Here is a 24520-nt window from a genome sequence, read left to right on the forward strand (position 1 = left end):
GCTCTCGCACTAGTAGACTCAGGAAGAGCTTCTTCCCCGAGACTGTGACACTTCTGAACTCCACAACACCAATCTAACCTGCTCCTGCTCTTTTACTGCACTCCTCACAGTACTTCTGTACAGAGCACAGTAAACTACTTCTATAAAAATATCATTGCATTACTGTTATTTTGCATAGAATACATTGTTTAACAATACGTTTGCACACTCAATCCAACTGTATTTATTACCACAGCTCTCACGTTGCTGCTGTTCATAATGTGTATATAATCCTACACAATATATATAATATATATAATATAATCCCACAGTTACTTTGACAATGCAGTCTCTTCATTACCATAATAAAATACATAAACACTGCGCAGTTTAAATATATAGTAAAATCTGTGCCATTAAGTGTTATCACTGTACCAATGTTGGTTTCAGTTTCGTTTTGTTTTAAGTTAATTTGTTTTGGCTTGTCGTCTGTATTGCTATAGCTTCTTATATTCTTAATTCTTGTTCTTTTCTAAATACTGTTAATTAAAATTATCTGTTGTGGTCTGAGGGGAACTAAAATAGTCTAGCTATGTAAACTTTAATCCGGTACTGATTCCAAATTACATGACAACAAATTATAGTTAGTAACATAATCCATTACATTACACATTTTAGATAATCTAATCAGACTACTTTAGATTACTTTTGACCTAACTTGATTTAAATAGGATAATATTCTACCATATTGACCTAAAAATACAAAGAGTAATATATACATATATATATATATATATATATATATATATATATATATATATATATATATATATATATATATATATATATATAATTTCACAAAGCTTGTCAGAACATTCTGTTTTTGCTTCACATTGGGTTATTATTAAATCAAATTATGTGTATGATTATTATTATATAACTAAATGATATGAAATTATATAAATTATATGTATATTAATTATATAACAAATTAAATAACTCTAATAACAGATTTAGTTTAAATAAAGATGTCAGTCTTTATTTTTTTTCTTTTTAGGAAACAAATCAAAGAAAAAAAATAAACTAATTCTGTTTCTAATATTCTGTATGTTGCTCAAAAGCAAAATATATATTTTGTCAAGTTTTTTTTTTTTTTTTAACTATTCTTTTAAAAACAACACATTTAAAAAAAAAAAAACGAGTTCACATATCGCACCTAAACACGCGTGGAAAAAGTAATTAGAACTAGCTACTAAATTAGTTAAAAATGCCTATCCATATACAGCTACACAGCAAAAAGTCCAGTGTTAAATTAACTCTCACAGAGTTGATTTCAACACTTTTTCAGAGTTTATATAGCTCCACACTCTCCGGAGTTAAAATAACACTTTCAAAATAGTTAAATATTTAACACAATCCCTGAGTTACCAATTTGTCTCCAAAAAAAGTGTTAAAATAACATTAAAAGGGATACAGAAAAACAACACTGTTCAGAGTTGCATGTTTTAGGTGGTTAAATCTGTACAGTCTCCAAAGATATACAAAATAGTGTTAAATAAACAACAGCACACAAAATTTTTGCCAATGACTTGTTTATTTGTAATTCTCACCTCTTAAATATGAAATCAACTGTTGACTGTCTGGGTGCTCTTTTTGACAAATAAATTAGCATTCTGTCAACATCATACTACTCTCAAATCTCCAACCCTGGGAGACTCATTTTACTTTCATCAATGTTATACACTGTTGTCTGCAGGAATGTGTAAAAAAGTTCAGAAGTGCACCATCATAGGACAAATTTAACTCAAAATGTGCCTTGAAAAGTTCATCAAATGCTCCAAGGGAGCGGTTTGCCTGGCATGGGATGAGATGCTTATCCAAGATGATGTAGAAGCACTCAGTCTTGCTTTTCTGGCGTCCAACAGCAAGGAGGTAGGGATGCTGATGCTGGATGTTGTTGAGGGGCTCCTCCAAACTGCAGCATGACTAAAATTAAAAATGAACATTGAATATTAGACACAAACATAATGTCCAGTTAGAAAAAACAACAGTATAAAAGTGACTGTTCAAAGAAACTCAACGGCTGGTGCAATATGAGAATGCATATGAATGATTTTAAATCTCCATGTTAGAGCAAACCAAAACACAATATTAAAATGTCAATACCTTATGAAAGATTACAAGTCTTTCAGCAGCATCACATGGACTGTTTTTGGAGACTTCACTCCTCCTGGTGATGGTGGAAGGAGATGTATCAGTTAAAGAAGGGATGCCATTTCCCGGTCGTAAACTAAAGACGAAATTCACATGAAGAAAAAACTAAACAAAAAAACAACAACACATGAATTAATTATTCTAAACCTTCTAATTAAATATTTTAAGTTGAAGAATAGAAAGCATTTTAAACATTCACCTGGTTAATGTAGTCTTTTTAAAGATTTTATGTAGTGCAAGTTATCAAAACAAAATATATTGTAACTGCAAATATAGCAGATGTGTAAAAACAAGCAAATCAAATATGACTTACTTGTCTCATGAAGGTCACTTCCTTCAGGACATTCTGCTGAGAGCAACAACTGACTCATCTCTGCTGTTGAAGTAAGTTGCTTGGTGTCTTTAATGACATTTGGCCTGAAGAGTGTGTCCCTCTTCTGAAGCAGCCTGGAGGATGTCTCAGTGTTAAACAGGAGAGTGAAGTCTTGACCAACCTTTAAGAAGATATTAAACTATAAACAATGTTCTCAAATTGAATTCTTGTGAAAACATGTTATTCCTTTTGTATCTATGAATCATGGGAATGTGGAGAGGATATCAACACTAGAGCCTGGATCTTTAATAAGCTCTTGGCGATGCTGAAAGGTCTCTCTCATCTTTTGGAATATTAGGGAATTCTCTGTGGTTTGGCTGAGCAAAGACATGGCCTCTCTGCAAGAACTCCCATCAAGTTGCCCTTCAAAATTAGTAGCTTTTTGGCATTTTGGGCCTCCTGGAGAAACATCATGAGGGCTGTCTAGTGGCAAAGATCCTCGTCTCATCTTCCTGTGGACTGTTTTCATATGCCAAGCAATGTATCCTATGTTGCTTGCAGCATCATAAAAGTGTTCCTTAAAAGAATCACATTTCTATGTCAGATATCGATATCATAACATTGCAATTATAACATGAAAGGGTCATGCAGACGATGACTTACGTAGCCTTTCTTGGAATATGGATCTTTGAGGGAACAGTATCACTATGCAAACAGCATACTGTTCTCCGATAGCTTAAGTAGGGAGTTGCCTAAGAGAAGATATCAAATTGGTCTTAATTTATACAATGGTCGTGCAGCTAATTTTTTTATAAAAAGTTAATAATAATAAATTAAAATAAAAAATGACCTTGGTGATTCATTAATTAACACAGACTCAAAGGGGTTAATTTTTTTATATATATTTTGGATAATTTTCATTTCTGGGTGAACAGAACCTTTAGGACACAAAAGGACATAAAAAGCTTTGTTCTAACCCGTTTTGCAGACAGTGCAGGTGTGTCCTCTTTTCTTTGTCTCTTGTTAGGGACCTCATGAAAGATTACAGTCGATGCACTTGAACTGTTGCTTTTGTCAGACTTCTCAGATATGGAAGACAAAGAGTCTGAGAATTCTAAATAAAGTATTAAAATATTACAAATATTGTGATGACCAGCACAAGAATCAGAAATAGCCAATTTATCATATTTATCCAGAGTTGCTTGATAACACAACATACACATTCAATAAAGCTCACCATCATTTGAGAAAACAGTCAGCACCACATTGCCTTGTCCAATGAGGTCGCTGAATATTTCTGCATCGACTTCTGTCCCTGTTGCATCCTTGTATGTAACTTTTGCATTAGGTGGCAAGCAAAATTTCTCAATGACTGAAAAAAGAAGAAAAAAATATTTAAGTTGACGCCCTTTCTTGCTTCACAACAAATGTCTGATCCGAAAACATGTTTTTTTTTATGATGCAAGCAAAATGTAAATATGAATAATTTTTATTTTATCAATACATCCCCTTCTACAGAAAAGTATGTGATAAAGGCAAATACAGAAATGAGGCAACAACACAATAAACAGAATTTATCAGATTTTAATCAAATTCTTAGTTATTTTAAAGGAGTAAGAAAAAAAAACAACCTTTGATGTGAAATTGCATAAAGTTAAACCTCTCTTAAATGCAGTCCAGCTTCACATACTTCTGCTGTTCGTACAGTAACTTAGCTAGCTAACGAAGCTAATCACGTCGACGATGGCAATAAACGAGGCTTTGTAAAAGATCGCTCGTTTTATTAATTCGGTAAAGCATATTTATTAGAGACCAAGCTGTTAAATCGAAAAGCTCGAGCGTAAACCGCTGCCACGATGTACGTTAACTTGAAATGTGGAAGCGAATGCACACACACAGCCTAATATACGTTTATGCACAGTGCTCCATAGCACGTTATGCTGTACATTCTCTACTGAATAAGCACCAATCATAAATGTAAAAGTATGATTAAATTTATCTTACCTTTCAAAGCCACACGAGGATAATGGCAACGTCTTCATGGATTTCACCAGCGACGATTGGAAATGCGTGGGCGGAGTCTAATTACGTCTCTGTGGAGTTTGTTTAACAATGATGATCAACTCTGTGAAATAACTCCAACACCAAACACCATTTTACTCTGAATGTGTTAAAATTACTCTTTGGGTGTTGAAATAAACTCCAATTTTTGCTGTGTATGATTCGCGATCTCCAAACTGACTCAAATGATTCGCGAACCCGCTTTGAACTCCCGAACCGACTCAAATGATTCACGAAACCGCTCCGAACTCCCGAACTGATTCAAATGATTCGCGAAGCCGCTTCGAACTCCCGAACTGACTCAAATGATTCGCGATCCCGCTACGAACTCCCGAACTGATTCAAATGATTCGCGATCCCGCTACGAACTCCCGAACTGATTCAAATGATTCGCGATCCCCAAACTGACTCAAATGATTCGCGAACCGGCTTTGAACTCCCGAACTGACTCAAATGATCCGCGAACTCGCTCCGAACTCCCGAACTGACTCATGATTCTCAATCATTTCAGAGCTGTAAGAACAATACTGTGAAACCGTGATATGTTTGCTTAAGGTTATCATACCATCAAAATCTCATACCGGCCCATGACTAATAAATATATATATTCCATTTGTTGTTATTAACATGAAGTGCATTAAACATTACATCAAGGTTTCCCAAACTAGGGTTTGTGACTTTAATAAAAAGCTAATTAATTAAATCATAAAAAAGGATACATTAAAATAAATAATTTTAAAACCAATCAAAATAAAATCTTACTAAAAAAGTTTAACATTTAATTTGTTTACCTGCATGTCATGTGGACATAACCAACATCAAAGAATCATGAACATGCAAATGTGATAATTATTAAAATATATATATTTTAAATCTCAGGGGTACTTCAAGTAAATATATTTGGTGAAAGAGGATCAGATGACAAAAGTTTGTGAATTTGTGTGTTTTAATGTGTTTCAAAGACAAACGCCTTCCAAATACAAAGTAACACATGGTTAAATAATCAACAGAGTGATTATTTAAATAAAATCAATGTGTTCATCAGTAGCTGATGCAATGTTGAAACACTTCTTAAACCTGAAATGATTTTTATAAATCAATCTTCAAATGCTGTCACTGACAATGCAATGCTGCAGTTTAGAAATAGTCTAATAACTATTAGGGATTTCGCTGTTATCATATTTTTCTTTGTTTCACCAGTTTTCATATTATAGACAGACTGAGTGCATAAGTCTTTGGTGTTATTTTCTATAATAAAAAGCCTAATAAATCAGCACATTACATGAGGTTAAATAAACCATTTGTATGAGTCCACATTCTGTTGCTTTGTGTTTACTGGTGAAAGAGCAATACCTGAAACACAAAAGTACATTTCTCAAATAACAACAAACTTTACGATTATAATTTAGAGCAAAAATAATTCTGATCGGTTTAGCCGTTATACAACCTGACTAAAATGCTCATACTTTTCATTTTCTTAAACTTGACTAAACAAAAACAGGACAGGGTTGACTAAATATGATAATTAAAATGTACATTTGAGTAAAACTAAGACTGAATTAAAAAATGGCTGCCAAACTTAATACTGCTGTGTGGTTAATTAATAATAATCTTGCTGCTAAAATGTCAAGTTTTCATTGACTAAAACTAGACTAAAATGTTGAGACTTTCAGTCGACTAAAACTAAACAGGATAAGGTTGACTAAATATGATAAAAACTAACAAGGACATTTAACTGGTGTCTGCATTATATTTCTATACACTTCTTCTAATCTCACACACTATTTAGGATGATAGTATGAACATTGAGACACAGGGCATGTCTTTATAAATGGAGAACTGAATCATTGACTCAAATGATTCAAAATTCACAAACACGAATCCTTCAGTAACGAAACACTGCTGTGTGTTGCTCAGAGAAGCGTTTGGAAGCGTTTTCATTAACCAAATGGAGCAAAAACAGTCAACTTTGACAATATATCAAATATTGAACTAACATGTATATGAACTACTAATTTCAACGCTTTAAAATGTTAAATTTGGTCGTGTCATGTTGCTTAATTGGGCTGTATGGGTTATGTTTCTTCTGTGTGCAGCTGTGTTCATTTGTTTTGATTTCTCCAGGAGATTCTCTCTCAGACAGACTGTGTGAACTTCAACTGTGATCTTGTTGTTACTGATCCGTTATAAATCACTGTTTACACTGAATGTAATAAAATCAGAAACATCATAGTAGGAGTGAACATGTGACCCGCCACTGATGAAATCCACATATACACACACAAACATTTTTGAGCCTCATTACTGAAGGATGAAGAATAAACACAACCTGTTTGTTCTTCAGTGTGTTTGGTTCTGCAGGGTTCTAGATCTCTCATGTTCTCTCTGTTCTTCAGTAAACTCTGTCTCTGCAGATGTATCTTCTTCATGATGCTTTGATGCTCGTACTTGTAAGATAATAAAAAAAGTATTTTTTTATTATATTTATATTCTTTTATTATTATTAATCTTCTCTTTCATTAATATACAGACACACAAATATATAAGAAATTTTTTTTAAAAGATACCAAATATAAGCAATATAAGAATTTAAAAAGTGGAAGAATAAACACACTTAGAAATATCATTTTTTCAAATTTGCAAGGTACAAATAAAGCACCACTGAACTGAGTTGAACTGAATGTGTTTTAGTTTTGTGTTTTATATGAAACATGGTTTATCACAGACTAATGAATAAATGCTGTTGTGATAGTTTCATCTTGTAATGTCACAATAACTGATAACCGTGTTGTTTTCTGATCTTCACAGCAATAAAATGATCTTAATGTGTCAATGAACAGATCTGAAGTCATCAGTGTAATGAATGAGGTGAAAACAGGATCTATTATCATGAAATAAAGAGGATTTTGATCAGCTGATAATATTGATGAGTCTCAGACTATAAACACTCATTAAACAAGACATTCAGGATCAGCAGCAGATCAGCTCACTTTATTCTGACTGTTTGCTGAGAGAAACACATCTTTATCAAACATTGTGATCTGTCCTTATGAATCTGAACACATTTATAATGTTATTTACCGCGTTCATAACATCAGAGTATTCCCACATCTTACCGTTTTCTATGTAAAGAGGATTTTACAACTGCGTGAAAATAGTGAACTACTCACCTTAGAAAACCGCTGACGTCATCGGCTCGGCTCTACTTCTTCTTCTTCGGTGTTTATTTGCGGGTTGCAGCCAAACTGTTGCATTACCGCCACCAACTGGAATAAAGTATGGGTCAGGATTTTGCTTGTAGAAAAGCTTCTTTTTTTATTTGATTGGTGGCTGACAACTAATGTTAAAGGTGCATTAATACCACTTACGAGACTAGAGCGTGGAGCACTGTATGATAAACGTGGAAATTTAGAAATTAATCATATTCTTTCCATCAATCCTGTATTTTTTAGGTAAATCATGAGATGTTTGAACTCAAGTACTTCCTTCTTAAAGCTTCTGATCATTAATGTTTACAATGTCTGTCTTTATCATTTGAATCATTTCCCTTCTTTCCTCCTCATATTTCCTCCACTTCAATAACACACGTAACACTGACTCAGTTTCCTCACAGTTTTCACACAAACCTGTTGATGTTTGTCTGTTTTGAACAGTGTCTGATTCAGTCCAGTGTGTCCTCTTCTAAGAGAGAACAAAACCTCTTCTTTTCAGTTTATGCCCCTCATTTCACAGACTTTCTCCTGAATATTATAAATGATTATAAAAATACATTTTATACACCATCATTTTCGTTTCTATAACATGTGAATCAGTGAAGGCTGGTGCTAAAAAACACTTTTGTGGGTGCACAAACAAACTGAAAAATTAAACTGTTAGTATTGCAGGACTGTAAACAGCCATTTATCAGGTGATTATGTATCATTACTGCTAGATAAATATAACAGTTGAAAAAAGTAGTAGTTTTATTATCAATATCAGTTTCACACACACACATTCTAAACAAGATGGCGGCGCGTCCACACGCAGCGGCTTCTCTCTGTCCGGACAGAACGGTGTTTTCATGTTTTTTGTCTTGTGAGTCACAGAGTTTTTGTACGTCGTCATTGCGTCTACCCGTCTGTAAGCACGCATACAGTCGCGAGTTTCTGCTCGATGTGGGCAGAACCGCATTTTTACAGTTAAACTCTGAGCACGCGGAACAGCTACGGGATCTTGGTCTGCTACGGAGACCTTCACCATCACCGACCCCCACTACTGCATCTCGCCCACAGCGGAGGCACCACAAGCGGTGTGAGAGGAAGCAGAAGAGGGGGAAGCGCGGAGGTATCCGGGCTAGGCTAAGCGATACTCTTGTGATCTGCAAACACTGCTCACCCCTGGTGGAGTTTATGATTGTTAAGTGCCGTCCGTTCTATCTGCCGAGGGAATATATTGCTATACTGCTCATTTCGGTGTACATTCCCCTGTTCAACATCATCAGCAACAGGAACGACGCACTAAATGAACTGTACCAGCACATCAGTGAGCAGCAGACAGCACACCCTGATGCTTTTCTCATCATTGCTGGGGATTTCAACCATGCTGACCTAAAGAGTGTGTTTGCAAAAATACACCAACACATTAACTCTCCAACATGAGGTAATAACATTTTGGACTTTGTTTACACCACACAGAGAGGAGCTTACAAAGCCCTATCCCCCCCCCCCCCCCTCGGAGCTTCAGACCACATCACTGTCATGCTAATGCCTGCATACAGACCACTCATTAAAGTCGCCAAACCAGTTCAAAAACAGATTAAAGTGTGGCCAGAAGGATCATCAGAGGTTCTTCAGGACTGCTTCAACACAACTGACTGGGACATGTTTAAGCAGGCTGCCACATGCAATAACACCACTGACCTCCAGGAGTACTCAGAGACTGTCACTGCCTACATCAATAAGTGTATTGATGATGTAATGGTCACAAAAACCATCACTGTCCGGGCCAGCCAGAAGCTGTGGATGACAGGGGAGGTCTACAGACTCCTGAAGACACAGAACACTGCCTTCAGAGCTGGAGATGAGGTGGGCTTGAGAACAGCTAGGGCCAACCTGTCGCGTGGCATTAGAGAGGCTAAGAGACAGCACTCCAGTTGGATAACTCATCAATTCAGTGACAGCAGAGACACTAGGAACCTTTGGCAGGGGATACAGACCATTACGGACTACAAGCCCCTAACCATGGACCTGTGACAACAACATCTCTCTGCTAAATGAGCTGAACACCTTCTTCTCTCGCTTTGAGCAACAAAACAGCACCACTGCACAGAAGACTGAAGACAGAAGATGATGCTGACCTCAGACAGTGTGAGGAGATCCTTCAGCAGGATCAATGCACGCAAAGCTCCGGGTCCTGACAACATCCCTGGGCGTGTACTGAAAGACTGTGCAGCAGAACTCACTGATGTCTTCACAGACATTTTCAACATATCACTGAGTCAGGCTGTTGTTCCCACATGGTTTAAAACTACCACCATCATCCCAGTCCCGAAGAAGCAATCTCCATCCTGCTTCAATGACTACCGTCCTGCTGCACTTACCCCCATCCTCATGAAGTGTGTCTATGAACGACCTCTTTTTGTGGAAGCGTTCTCCACACAACAACGAGCATAAACACGACAACTAAAATCTAAACATTCGCAGCATTTTATTATAATAGGGTTTACAGTGTATGGTAACAGACACTTAAAAATATATATTTTATTGAACTAAAAAATATTAAGTTAATTTGACTTAAAAATTTCGATGTTTTTAAAGTGCGTGTATGACAGTCCCAGTCATAGTTGTTTGTCCTGCTCGCTATCTGAAAAAAAATCATACTAATATGCTGATTTGCTGCTCAAGCATCAAAGTTCATTAAGTTCATTTGCTGACCATTTGACGGTTTCATTTAGATTCATTAATAAAACTAAATGGCCATTGCTTGGATTTAATTTATATCCAAATGAAATCCTGAATGACACACTACACACTGAGCATACTGTACTCTAGATACTCAACTGTCTGGTGTATGAATATTATAAGATTATTTTATCAACATCTGAGTCTGAGCTCTCCGTTGTGAGGAAAGCTGACAATTGACTCATGAAGTGTTTGTCTGTTTAAGTCGAGCATTATCCAGAGAAGATCTTGACTTCACTGATGATTAGCTGTTGTTCTTACACCCTCACCAGAGAAAACATCTGGACTCAGACAACTAGACTCCAAGATCAACAAGCAGAAAACAGAGATGATAACACTGAACACCTCAAACCCCTCAGCAATTAAAGTAGAGGAGCAGACCTCTGTAGAAATGAGGAGTTTGTAGACCTGGGCTTCATCATTAGACATGATGGAGGACAGACAATGACATCAAGAGACGCATTAGCAAGAGCAGAAACAGCTTTATTACACTGAACAATATGTGGAGGTCCAACACTAGAATGACTCTGTATCAGAGCTGTGTCCTTTCCACCTTACTTTACAGATCTGAATGTTAGAGAACGACAAAAGCACTTTACCTAACTATCAACTTTCCACATGATGAACCTCCAGAACCCTGCAGATCTTCTGCTCCAAAACATCTCTGACCAACAACTACTCATGCGGCGCAATTAAGAAAGTACAGCACCTTTGGAAATATATTAACTGAGAAAAATTTAAATAAAAAAATGCTGACTTTTTTTTACCTGCTGTACATATAATGGGAACATTTCTGTTATTATGCATTAGCTATTTATGCTTTATGTTTCATGTCTACAAGTTAGCCTATATTTAAAACTGTTTAATAATACTTAAAACAGACAAGTAAACTTTTAACTTGTTTTTAACTGTATGTGGCATTTTTTTTACATGAAAATATAAAAGTGTTAAAAAGAGTAAATGTGTTTGAGTATTTAGAGGAGAGTGAAAGACACAAATGCTGTTAACTTGTGAAAATGTTTAGTTGATTTGATGAAGGAGAGACTCCATCCACAGAACAAAGACTATATACTGGATACATGTACATTAACAACAGACACACAACTAAATATAAAGTAAAATAGAATAATAATGTGTCGAAAACATGAGAAGTTTCACACATTGTAGATTTGCTTTATATCTTTTGACACATTTAAGAGCTGCACTTGACAATCACATTTAAACATTTGAATCATTATGAATGAGTTTAATAGAAATATTATTAAACTGAAGAGCCAGACAGACTCATCTGAGCTTCTTCCTCCTCTGTTCCAGCTTTACATTAAACACAATGATCATCTGCTTGAATACTAAAGCAATATTAATCATTCAATATCATGTTTCTAACACACATGCTGCATTATTTGATTGTAAAGTCTCAGTCTCTTCACCTGTATGGATCACATTTACACATTTATCACACATTTATTTCTCCTCATAGACACTGTAGTGAAGCTCTTCTGTGGATCTTCAGCTGATGTTTACTGCTCCTCTCAAGAACACATCACTTTATGAGATACAGCATTTATCAGCTTTCGGTGATTGAACTCAATGAGGTATTTCTTGTGATTGATGGGACTTTCGGTGATGGATCGCTATCAGAGACTTTTGGTGATAGAACCGAAGAGAAGATAATCAGAGTTCAGTGAAACAAATTAACAATTTGTTACTATACTTCAGTCACATTTTAATAAATGACAAGGAACAAACACAAATGTGATTTAGTCTTAAAACACAAATCTTTCAGTTAAATGTGTCACTAGTTAAAGCTGTTTGTCTCTAGTTTAAACATGTTTGTGTTGGTCTCAGTAAATAAGTGAAATGATTGCACAGCTCGCTGGAATACTGGATTCTGATTGGCCAGTGGTGACATTCGGAGGTGTGTTATTCATTAGGTGTGTGTCATTAGCAGCAGAATAACACACAGTCATACGGTATTTGAGTCGGGCGTTTCTTTGACTTCTCTCGTATCACAGCACCGCGCTCTCACTCGTTTCATTCAAACACAACTGCTATTAGCTTGTGCCTCAGTTACTGACTGGATTTACCCTCAAACCAAACCGCAGGAGATTCCTGTTAATAGTAGACTTGAGGAGACATTGTTCAAAGTGTGTCTTGTTGTTCAAGTTGTTGCTAACTGAGCAGAAGTGTTTAGCTGAATCTAAATAGTGTCTAATTCTTCACTTGTGTGTCAAGAAAGCATATAATAAGTGTGATAATGCAGATGCAGCCGGATGTTATCACAGAATAAGTCTCTTCAGGAGGACACAAGTCCTGATCGACCTGTCGGGTTTATTCTGTGATAACAAGCGGCTGGAGGTACATTATCTCTTACAGAAAGTAAGTGTAAAGTAATGTGACGTGTTGCTTGTCAAAGTAAAAACACACAAGAGACAGATACATTGATCATGTGATGCTGGACGACTGTGAGCTGAAGCTGAATCTGCTCTGATTTTACCAGCGTTTTCCTACAATCTGAACAAATCTATTTCAAACTCGAATGATTCACTATTACTGATCTCATTAATAAAGCAGCTGTTGCTGTAGAAAGCTGTGACAAACTTTACATTTCATTCAGACACAAACCCTTTCAAATAAAGCTTGATGATCATTTGATAAACTCTTTTCACTAATATCTGAAAGTATATATTTGTTCACATATCAGAGGTAAATGAATCTCTTTAATATCACAAAGTGAAGTTTACTCACCTCAGTTTACAGTTTGAGTCTCGTAGCACATCAATGAGCTTCTGCTTTGAGTCTCCAATCTTATTATATCTCAGATCAAGCTCTTTTAGAAACTGCAGAGCTTTTGTGTTCGTCAAAGACTGAGTTAAAGAAGAAACATCTGTAATGTCACAGTAATAAAGACTAGAAAGAGACAAACAGAGGAAGAGAGATCATCTTACAAACAAATCATTAAGATGAAGAATCTTTCACAAATATAATGTGAACACATTCATCATGAGATATTGAGTATAAAGTGTTTTGTTGAACTCTTATGTGCTGTTTGTTTGGGGACGAAACTCGTGCTGTTTGGGCTCTCCAGAGAACACAGCCAACAAAACGACATTTTACTCAGTTTATTAATGTTTTATCTCCACATTCGTGTAGTTTAAGTATTTATGTTATTTTTAATATATTTAGAAAAATACATTAAAAGTGCAGGGTGTCACCTCTTCCGACATTTTTGACAAATTACGTAACAACAAAATCAAAATTTTTGTAGTCTCCAATTAATGTCTATGGTTGTTTTTTTGGGGTTGTATGTGAGCGTAATCGTTCTGCATTTTTTGTGTATATTGTGGTCTGATTTGTGGTGGATATATTGATTTTATTTGATAAATTGAGTAGAAAAAGTATTGATTTGATAATTTCTTGTTACAAAATGTGTCATTTATTAATGTTTTTACTCTACATTTATGTAGTTTTTTGAAGGATTTATGATATTTTGTAAATGTATAAAATGTATTAATTAAAAATATATTTTTCAATAGTTTTTTATATAAAAAGAGCTTTTTATGTAAAATTCACTTTATTAAGTCTCATTCCTAATTGTGATTAATGGGGATAACATGGCGTGTGTGTTTTCCCCAATCGCGGTGTAATAATATGAACTTCCTGATCATCGGGAAGAAGGAGGCGGGAACCGGCGCACAATCAAAACTCATTTTAATATTCAAAAATAAATACAAAACGGCGCACCAGCCCCTCACGGCCGACTGGTGCGCATAAATAAAAAGCAAACATAAAATAATATCCCAGGCCTGGTCCTCTCTCGTCCTTCACGGTCGTCACTCCAGTTTTATATCCTTCCATCTCCTACGTGGGACTCGATACTAGCGGTGGGGCTCAGGTGTAGCTCATCTCCAATCACTACACCTGGCCTCACTCCTCGTTCCCATGCCTCTCGGCCCCGCCCCACTCCCCACATACCCCCATCGCCCCTCGCAGGCCGGGGGGTACTCCCGAGACTGCGCTCTACTCCCCCCCCCCCCCTTCCCTCCGGGGGAGACCGCTCACGGGGACCTGCGGGAACCTGGGGGTAGGACAGACGAGGCGAGAGAAAAGGAGATGGAAGGAGGAGCGACAAGGACGAGAGAGGGGAGAGAGGAAAAAAAAAAAATCCGGTTCCCAGACGCACTGCTGCTCGGCCCTCCACCGGCTGGGTGATCTCCTCTGCGGTGCCCGGCGGTGGCACTGGACGGCCCTCGGCGGACGGCACGACACTCCTCCGCCGCCCGGTGGACGGCGACGGCTCCTCCGATTTTGGGCAGCGGCAGGAGTCCCCCGTTCCCTGCCCCTCCGGATTCCGTCACGGAGGCGGCAGGCTCCGGCCCCCTGGCGAACGGCGCCGACTCCTCCGCTCCCTCACGGACGGCAGCCGCCCCTCCTTGTCGTGGGCGGTCGGCAGCGAGCTCGCCCGTCCCCGGCAACTCGCTCCAGCCCACCGCCTCGAGCGTCCATGGCGGCACATACCTCGCCAGCTCGAGGGCACCGCGGATTCACCACAGCTGCGAGGGATCTTCAGCAGCGCGTCCCTCCTTCTCCCGGGTTTCGGCACCACTGTAATAATATGAACTTCCTGATCATCGGGAAGAAGGAGGCGGGAACCGGCGCACAATCAAAACTCATTTTAATATTCAAAAATAAATACAAAACGGCGCACCAGCCCCTCACGGCCGACTGGTGCGCATAAATAAAAAGCAAACATAAAATAATATCCCAGGCCTGGTCCTCTCTCGTCCTTCACGGTCGTCACTCCAGTTTTATATCCTTCCATCTCCTACGTGGGACTCGATACTAGCGGTGGGGCTCAGGTGTAGCTCATCTCCAATCACTACACCTGGCCTCACTCCTCGTTCCCACGCCTCTCGGCCCCGCCCCACTCGCCACACGCGGATCTGCTGGTGTCTCCTCTTCAGACTGTGTGTGTTTTCTGTGTTGTGACAGACATTATGTCTAATTATGTAACATCATTTATATGAGAGTTTAATCATTCTGCATTGTGCACTTCACTTTTGTGTATTTTGTGGTCTGAATTGTGGTGTATTTATTGATTTTATTTGATAAATTAAGAAGAGAAAGTATTGATTTGATCATTTCCTCATTCATTTCAATGTGGGTCTCCAGAGAGTTTTTTTTTTCACACTAACACACAACCAGATATCAATCCAATGTAATTTTCTATTTGTAGATCTTCCAAGTGTTGACAACCGTACAAAGTCTCATGACATTTGGATAAAGGGAACATTTGTTTTTATTTCAGCAAACATCATTTGGGGTCTCAAAAGACCTTGAACAGCACATAAGAGTTAAACAAAGTGATTTTCATCATTTTGATTCTTGTCTGTGAATGTTACTGACCTCAATCTCTCCAGTTTACAGCGTGAATCCTTCAGTACGTCACATAAGTGATTCAGTCCTGTGTTTTTTATTTGATTCCAGCCCAGGTTCAGTTCTCTCAGGTGTGATGGGTTTGATTTCAGAGCTGAAGTCAGGATGAGACACTGTTTCTCTGTAAATCTGCATCCACACAGACTGAAGACAGAAAGAGAAAACACAATGAATCAGATACGTTATGTTCATGTGGGAGTAATTCAATGAACTGGATTGCTGTGATCTCCGGTGATTGACTGAGATGAGACCCTCGAGCAAGAACTGAACCCCAACCGCAGGTGTGTGTGTGTGTGTGTGTGTGTGTGTGTGTGTTTGTGTGTGTGTGTGTGTTAAATGCAGAGCACATGTTCAGAGTATGGGACACTATATTTGGCCACACGTCACATTCTTTCCTTTCCTTTTCCTGAAAGTAAACAGTAATCTTTAATCTGAGTGTAACTGCTGTAGAGTATAATGATTCTAACTCTAGTTTCTCCAGCTTGAATTGTGTGTTCATCAGTAGATCACTGAGGTGTTTCACTCCAGAGTCTCCTAGTAGTTCATTACAGCTCAGGTCCAGTTCTCTCAGGTGTGATGGGTTTGATTTCAGAGCTGAAGTCAGGATGAGACACTGTTTCTCTGTAATACTGCATCCACACAGACTGAAGACAGAAAGAGAAAACACAATGAATCAGACACGTTATGTTCATGTGTGAGTAATTCATCATCTGTTAACACCATACAGTGTAATAAATAATATGTTGCCGAAACCTGAAAAAAATTATAATTACACAGCCATAAAAAAACTAGGATATTGAGGATATTAGTTACATTTCAAGTCTAGAGAATCTTTAGTCAGACCAAAAAAAAAAAAAAAGAGGTTTGTGATATATAATGTAATTAAGATACAGGATCAACTACAGAAGCATCTTAAAAATAATATTAAAATGTTCAAATTAATTTTAAAAGTAACAAATAAAGACAATTCTGTTCAGAAATTAATATTTAATTGAAGATATTTTAAGATTGTAGTGTACAGTCAACAAGTACAAAATTTTGTGATCATATTTTGTTCTTATTGTGATGCATGTCTGAGTGAGACCGCTTTAAAAACAAAACAAAACTGCAGGTCAGGAACTAACTGTAGTTTCTCCAGCTTGAATTGTGTGTTCATCAGTAGATCACTGAGGTGTTTCACTCCAGAGTCTCCTAGTAGCTCATTCCCGCTCAGGTTTAGTTTTCTCAGGTGTGATGGGTTTGATTTCAGAGCTGAAGTCAGGATGAGACACTGTTTCTCTGTAATACTGCATCCACACAGACTGAAGACAGAAAGAGAAAACACAATGAATCAGACACGTTATGTTCATGAAGTCACAGCAGAACAACCTTCATCTGTCAAATCACAGTCTCTTAACCTACATTGAGAGAAAGAGAGAAGATTAAAAAAAAAATATTTAATAAAGTCACAATGTCTTGATAAAACAAAAAACAGAGGAAGAGTGTCTGAACATCTTTGGATAATTTTCCACAATTTGGTCTTTGAAACTTGTTCATTTAATCAAATAATTGACACTTCTCATGATTTATGTATAATTTGTGCTGATTCTTGATAGAAATACAATGAAGTTTTAATACCTAATAACCTTGTGTGAAAGGTGTTAAAATCTTTAATATCTTTTTATTCCTGTCATATAATTCTTATTTCATCTTTTGTCTAAAACGGAGCATATTGTCTAAAATAAAAGTCCTGACTGCTGTGTATTTGTGTTTAAACTGATTCTGGTCTGCACATCACTACAACGTAAATGCATTCTCTCTGCTCTGTCCAGTGACGTGATCAGCTTTGCTACACAGATTCAACTTTGCACATCTAAATAAAACTGTAGGTTTGTCTGTGTGTGTAGATGTGAAGTACAGTAATATTTCTCTGAAACAGGTCAGACTGAAGAAGCAATGCCTGCACAGAATAAAGCCCAGTCTGGACCGGTTCTGTTCAGTTGTGTTTCACATTCATTAATCTGGTGTTTGATGACAGAGAGATGATATGAAGCATCAATAAACACTATGAATATGTTCAGATACAGCAGCACAGAACTATTCTGTTGTGTCCCATTAATAAACACAATGAAAACAGTTCTGTCCCACTGGATAAAAGAGAAATGTTTGTGTATTTTTGGTATTAACTGAAATGATTGGATATTGGGTTGTGTATTTGACCTGCTGTATTAGCAGAACTTTCAAATGTTTAGATTACACAACTTTACAAGTCACCTTCATTCATAACCTCCTCTAACCTAAACTCAGAGACCCAGTTGGCCAAAAAACCCTGGCCGTTGTCCCAGAGGAAGCCTGGACGATCAAGCCCCAGAAGTGACAGTGGAAACCAGACTGACCCTGCCTTTATGAAATTACATTTAAATATAGAAACATGCAAACACATACACACAAATAATATATTTTTTTAAATTAGTCTTCAATCCTCAGTTTGTAGTCAGTAAACATGATCACATTCAGCAGTCACAGCAGAAGTTAGAGACAGAATTTAACTGAAGTCTATTCAAAAGTTGTATGAATCTATTCTAAGCTGTATTAATGGTAAACGATGGTAAATATTAATAAAATACTGGCTATTAGAGCCCTGCATTTCAGCCCGAGCCCGACGGGCCCCGACTTATTTATGCCCTTCGGGCCAATTTTCACGTTATAGCTCACATGCGGGCCGGGCCTCGGGCCTTTTTGGGTCATCCTTCTATTTATATTTTTACACATTAATTAAAAAAAAAAAATAGAAGTTGACGTCGACGATAGAAAAACAAATATAGAAAGACATTTCATAACCTCATAACTTTCATAATCTGATAATTCAACCCGTTATAATTAAACTGACATACTGACATTACAGTCTCACGCACGCACGCTTTTCCGTCACGATTATACTTCACTTATATCCACTTATTGTAGTAGTAGCTATTACATGCCTCTAAATTAATGTATTAATAATAGCCTAGTTGGCCAACTTATAATTATAAAATGATGATTCATGTAGCGGCGAGCATGCATTTCTGCGTCTGCACCTGTTGCTGCGGGCCACGCATCAAAGAAGAGAGCGCTGGCCGAGTTTGAAAACATTGTGGAGCAGGACGAGGATGACGACGATGAAGTACAGCAATATATGCGCCTCAATCACAACATGGAAGGTGATGGACGAGATGTGCTGCTATGGTGGAAACAGCACGAGACCCTGCTACCGCGACTGTCAAGACTGGCTCGCTCTGTGTTTAGTGTCCCGCCAGCAGCAGCAGCGCAGCGGGAAGAGTGATAGAAGACAGGAGGACGGGGTTAAAACCTTCCACTCTGGAGCCTATTCTTTTTCTCCACGATGCTCTGTAAGAGACTGTTCTAACTTTTAATTTGACTTTATTTTTGTTTAACTGTTGGAAACTAATGGAAAAAAGAATGGACATGTTCTGTGGTGCATTTTTGAGGTAAGATAACCTGCAAGTTTGTTTTTAATTAATTTATTTTGTTTAGATTCATTTCTCATTTCGTTTGCGAGCGCTGTTGCGAGACTGCCTCAGTATTTCATTTTTTTTTTTTTTTTTTTTTTTACTCACTGTGGTTTAATAAATAAACATTTATTAAATTAACTGTCTGTGTGATATTCTTGAAGTGTTTTATATCTATGGATTTTATTGTAGCCAAGTAAAGTATTAGCGTTTATTTGACAGGTTTAATTGATTAAATATGTTTTAGGCTACTTGCTGTCGGCTCGGCTGTTTAACGTTAATCGTCATTTTTTTTTTAAATGCTTCAAACATTTTTCTAAACTAACTTGATAAAGAAATGAAAAGAAACATAACACAAAACTGACCCCTTTTTTAATTGCTGCAAATAGGGCAGGCTTCCGCTGTGTAATAAAATAAATAAATAAAAACACGGGCTCGGGCCGGACTCGGGCTGATAATTCTGATGAGCTGTCGGACACGGGTCGGGCTAGGGCCTGAGCGTCTCGGACCAGGGCCGGGCTCGGGCCTAGATTTAAGGCCCGTGCAGGGCTCTACTGGCTATTTCTAATGTGTTCACATTATTTTCTTCACCCCCTGTGCATTTAAAGAGATATTTCACCCAAAAATGAAAATTACCCCATGATTTACTCCCCCTCAAGACATCCTAGATGTTTATGAATTTCTTCTTTCAGACAAATATAATCAGAGTTATATTAAAAATGTCCTGGCTCTTCTCAGCTTTATAAAGTGGGGTCGGACTCAAATGAGAATTAAAATAGAGGACTGTAACATTACTAGTCATGTAACATGTGAAATGATGTAAGATACTCACTTCAGTGTGTTGAGTGTACAGTGTTTATCCTGCAGTAGAGCAGAGATCTGATTCACTCCTGTGTCTCCTAGTTTATGTCCACTCAGATCCAGCTCTCTCAGGAGTAACGGGTTTTTACCCACAATTCCAGTCACATACTGACAGCCTTCATCTGCAGCAGGACCCAAAAACCTGCAGAAGAGGAGATGAAGCTGGAATCAATTCAGTGTGCATTACATCACAAAACATTTAAAGATCATCAAACATTGTTTGTAACAAAAATCTGTATTTCAACTTTAAACAGTTCAACATTTAAATACACAAATGTTTTTAAGAAAGACAAAAGTCAAAAGTAAATTATTTAAAATAAACTCAGGGTCAAAAGCTCACTAGATCATGATTCTCAAGCATCTGAAGATCTTTCTGGGTTTTAAGCAGGAGACGAGGAAAGTTAGCAAAGAGATAACTAGCTTGTGACTGCTAAGCATTCATAGTGATATATTTAGTTGATCTTTTGATGCCGACTCTTCCTATTATTATGTAGCAGAGTTCACCAAACACTGGATGTTGATCCACTAACAGAGAACATGATCTGGGTTCACATCATCTCTGGATAGTTTTATTTAACTGATGTCTGTGTTAATGCAACAGTAATTCTGCTCATTATGAGAGGAACTGCAGGTTCAGACAGGTGTGAGTGTGTGTGTGTGTGTGCGTGTGTGTGTGTGTGTGTGTGTGTGTGTGTGTGTGTGCGCGCGCGCGCGCGCGATATCACTGATCCTCTCCTGACACACATCACATGTTTGTGGTCTGTGATAGATCTGCTGTAGTAGATCTACAGCACTGATCTATATATGACTGGATCACTCATTACGTTCTAAACTGCCAAAAGGCAGTGAAGCCAACAGAAGTGTTTGATCAGCCATCTTACTATTCTCTACCAGCAGAGAGCACCATTGAGTCACGAGCAAACCGCTGACCTAAAATCACCCGATTTAAAACAAATCAGTCAAACAGGATTATTTTTTATGATGCGTGTATGTAAATTCATTTTTACTTCATGTTATCTGCAGTGTTTTTGGTATTTTTGGGCAAGATAAGGATATATTTTAACCGTTTAGGTGTGTGTGTCTGCTGCACACTGAGGACACAGGCTATATTTTGTGTTGGATCAATTACCTATTTCTTTATGTACGTAATTATTCAGGAATTATTAAATATGAACCTATTAGTATCAGAAACTGATTTGAATATACAAGGAATAATGCAATAGCTTCTGTTAAAAGGGTCATATAATGCTACATGCACTCTTACAAGTTGTTTGAACTGAAATGTGTTGCCATTGTGTGTACACAACCACCCTATAATGATAAAAATCCACCAAGTGGTTTTTCTGTAATCTTTTTAAATGTTTTCCCCCTTTTTCTAATCGAGCACTCTGACCATGTGACGTCACACGGTTGGAGGCCCCTCCCATGATTGTTTGATTGACAGCAGCGTTTCAGCACTGACTGGACTTGTCTTACCTCAGACCCGCCATGAGTGAGCCGTCATCAGCCTGAGATGCAGACGAGCATGACTCCTAAGTGATCGAGTCCAAATTTGTTGTTAGATATTATAATGAACATAGCAGTAGTTGTTTACTCCCGACATCAGAGTGACTGAAATCGCAGAGGATTAACTTATGGTTGGAGAAATGAAAGAAATGCGCCCTTGATCTAATTGCGTTTATGTTCATGTGAATCCTTCATAATCCAGCCTCCAGCAGTGAGTATAATGTATTTAGGAATCATTGAAAATAGCCTTTCCTAATAATGTGCTTATTAGCAATTTTCACTATGAATGTGGCTAATGTAAACAGTCTCTCAGAGAGCAGATCATAAGAAAGGGGCGGAGTCAGCAGAGCTCATTAGCATTAAAGGAGAATCCAACAAACCAGCCTGTTTTGAAAAGAGCTGTTTTTGAAAGGGTAAAAAAGGTGTTTTTTTACACTAACATTGAGAAATTAAAAAAAAAAAAAAACTATGTTACAGACTTTTCATTAAGGCTCTAAAGAATCATATCAACTTGTCATTATATGACCCCTCTAAAATTGCTCAATACCGAAATGAAAAGCTTAATTTACCATCCTGAAATAAAGCTTCATGTATGTAATTTTTTTTTTTTTTGCATTATTGACACACTGTTTTCCTAATTAATGTTGTTCAGTTGCTTTGACGCAATGCATTTTGTATAAAGCGCTATAAAAATAAAGGTGACTTGACTTGATGTCTGTATTCAGTTATTTCTCTGAATAAATTATGATGTGTATAATTTTAATGTCCTGATTGAGCAACATCTATTTCTGACTCTCCAAGATCACGCATAGGTTTACTAGCATTAGCTACTGTTTCCATGTAAAATATTGCATTCTAAATTAATAATAATTTAACCACCACTTAAATCATTACCTGCTTCAAAATGAATGCTGTTAACGAAATCATTGTTGAAACATTTGCAGTTAGCAGCTACTGTACGAATAAAAACACTATAACAAAATTATATAAACAATGAATAACTGTTCAAGGCGAATAAAGATACGTGTATACGAAGCATAAATCTTTCTTCAGATTTCAGAATGAAAGAGAGAGTGTTCATGATGTTCGCCACTGTAATGAACGTAGCTTTTAAATAAGTAGGGAAAATTCCCTTAAGTGTTTGCATTGTAAGAATGTACAGGGATAGTTCAGATTTAAAAACGCTGACTTGTTATGTGATGTTTTTCATTAAAATCATACAATTTCCTATTAATTCAATAGAATGTTTACACACACTAGGGATTACTAATATGGCGGTGCGGTGGCTTTACATTCATGATGTCATGATCAATCCAGTTCTCTATTCTAGATCAGTGATATACAGTGTTGTGAATCTGAATGTACAGTGCATTCAGTAACATTTAAACAATCAGGATAATAAATCACACTGAATATGTTTTTAACACAATCATAAATGTTAATTGAGGCCCCAAACTACTGAACACCAGCACATCTACTGACACAAAATGTTTGCTTAACCTGCAACTTTTAATACAACTAAACTGTGCAGACATTTATCATCAAAACAACAGCAGCTGCAGCATCTGATCTTCAATGTTTGATCATTTTGAAAATTTTTGATGTAACGAATTGTATACCTTACTAAATTAGTCAAATTATATAGTTCACGTGTATCATTTATTTTTCATAATTTCATCAGGTCTCACCTCAGTGTCTTGAGTTGATAGTTTGGATCCTGTAGTAAATCACTGAGCTGCTTCACTCCTGATTCTCCAGGATCATTTCCTGTGAGATCCAGCTCTATCAGGTGTGAAGGGTTTGATCTCAGAGCTGAAGACAGAGCTTTATAACCTTCTTCAGTGATACTGCAGTCTGAAAGTCTATTAGAAAACATGTTATTCTTCCTCATAACACAGATTGTCACAAAAGTACATGTTCTAGAATGAAGAAAATAAAAAGATGCACTAAAGGATTTTTGACCTGAATTGACTCTTTTCACAGTAAAGCTGGTTAAAGTTCTATACTGGTGAACTCAAACTACAACAAATGCTATTTTTAATTTTTGCAGTTTTAATTTTCCACAATTATAACCTACAGTTGCAATCAAAATTACTCAACCCCTCGGAGACTGCAGTACTTTAGAAATACAAGCTTTTCTGAAGATCCAGGATAAACTCTAAACTGCATCTATAACAGTTCACTGACTTTAAGTCATAATGTCAATATATAATCTTATATAATGTATTATTTTGGAGTTATAAGATTTAATAAGATTTAATAACAGAGCTATGTCACAAGTTTTACTTGGCAGTCTAAATCCTCCAGGTTTTCATCCAAAATATCTTAAATTGTGTTCCAAAGACGAACAAAGCTTTTATGTGTTTGGAACGACATGGGGGTAAATTTTCATTTTGGAGTGGAGTATCTCTTATCTCTTATTTGCATTGTGGGGAATAAAAACACAATAAAGTCTTTAGAATCTCTATTAAAAACAGAATTAGCTTGAGCTGTTACACATACACAGAGTTAACCCATGCATGTGCTGAAGTTGAGTAGCAAAAATGGCAAAGTCAACAGAGATCACACAACGCTATAGAGAAGTTATAGAGAATAAATAACTGTATTACTTTAGAAAGTCTGTAAAGGCTGTAAGAATATTTCCAAGACATTAAAAACTCTCAGCCATATTCCTTAGCTTAAAGAGTGTTGTACCAGAAAACCTTTTTAGGGTGTTGAAGAAA

General features: G+C 37.1%; 2 protein-coding genes and 1 long non-coding RNA gene across 9 annotated transcripts in view; all 3 read right to left on the reverse strand.

The window, feature by feature from the left end:
* Positions 1–24520, reverse strand: part of LOC127987559 (uncharacterized) — a 1718354-nt gene that overhangs the window by 497717 nt on the left and 1196117 nt on the right. Inside the window, exons 68-69 of the mRNA XM_052589927.1 lie at positions 17067–17243; positions 16410–16586 (exon numbers count right to left, since the gene is read on the reverse strand). Coding sequence (XP_052445887.1) covers positions 16410–16586; positions 17067–17243 — 354 coding nt within the window. The remainder of the gene's footprint in view (positions 1–16409; positions 16587–17066; positions 17244–24520) is intronic.
* Positions 1–24520, reverse strand: part of LOC127987617 (protein NLRC3-like) — a 69004-nt gene that overhangs the window by 19339 nt on the left and 25145 nt on the right. The gene's annotated exons all lie outside the window — the stretch shown is intronic.
* LOC127987620 (uncharacterized) lies at positions 1555–7762 on the reverse strand. 7 transcript variants are annotated; one of them, XR_008161264.1, is made up of 8 exons: positions 7738–7762; positions 4511–7014; positions 3744–3878; positions 3484–3620; positions 3170–3258; positions 2507–3083; positions 2146–2298; positions 1555–1965 (listed from the first exon to the last, which is right to left on the reverse strand). It is a non-coding gene; the product is annotated as an uncharacterized LOC127987620 (long non-coding RNA). The 7 variants fall into 7 exon arrangements; XR_008161269.1 differs by having other exon boundaries at positions 6897–7014; positions 7738–7754; XR_008161265.1 differs by having other exon boundaries at positions 3484–3611; positions 3744–7014.

This window comes from Carassius gibelio, chromosome B22 (genome assembly GCF_023724105.1).
Source record: "Carassius gibelio isolate Cgi1373 ecotype wild population from Czech Republic chromosome B22, carGib1.2-hapl.c, whole genome shotgun sequence".
Classification (NCBI taxonomy): Eukaryota; Metazoa; Chordata; class Actinopteri; order Cypriniformes; family Cyprinidae; genus Carassius; species Carassius gibelio.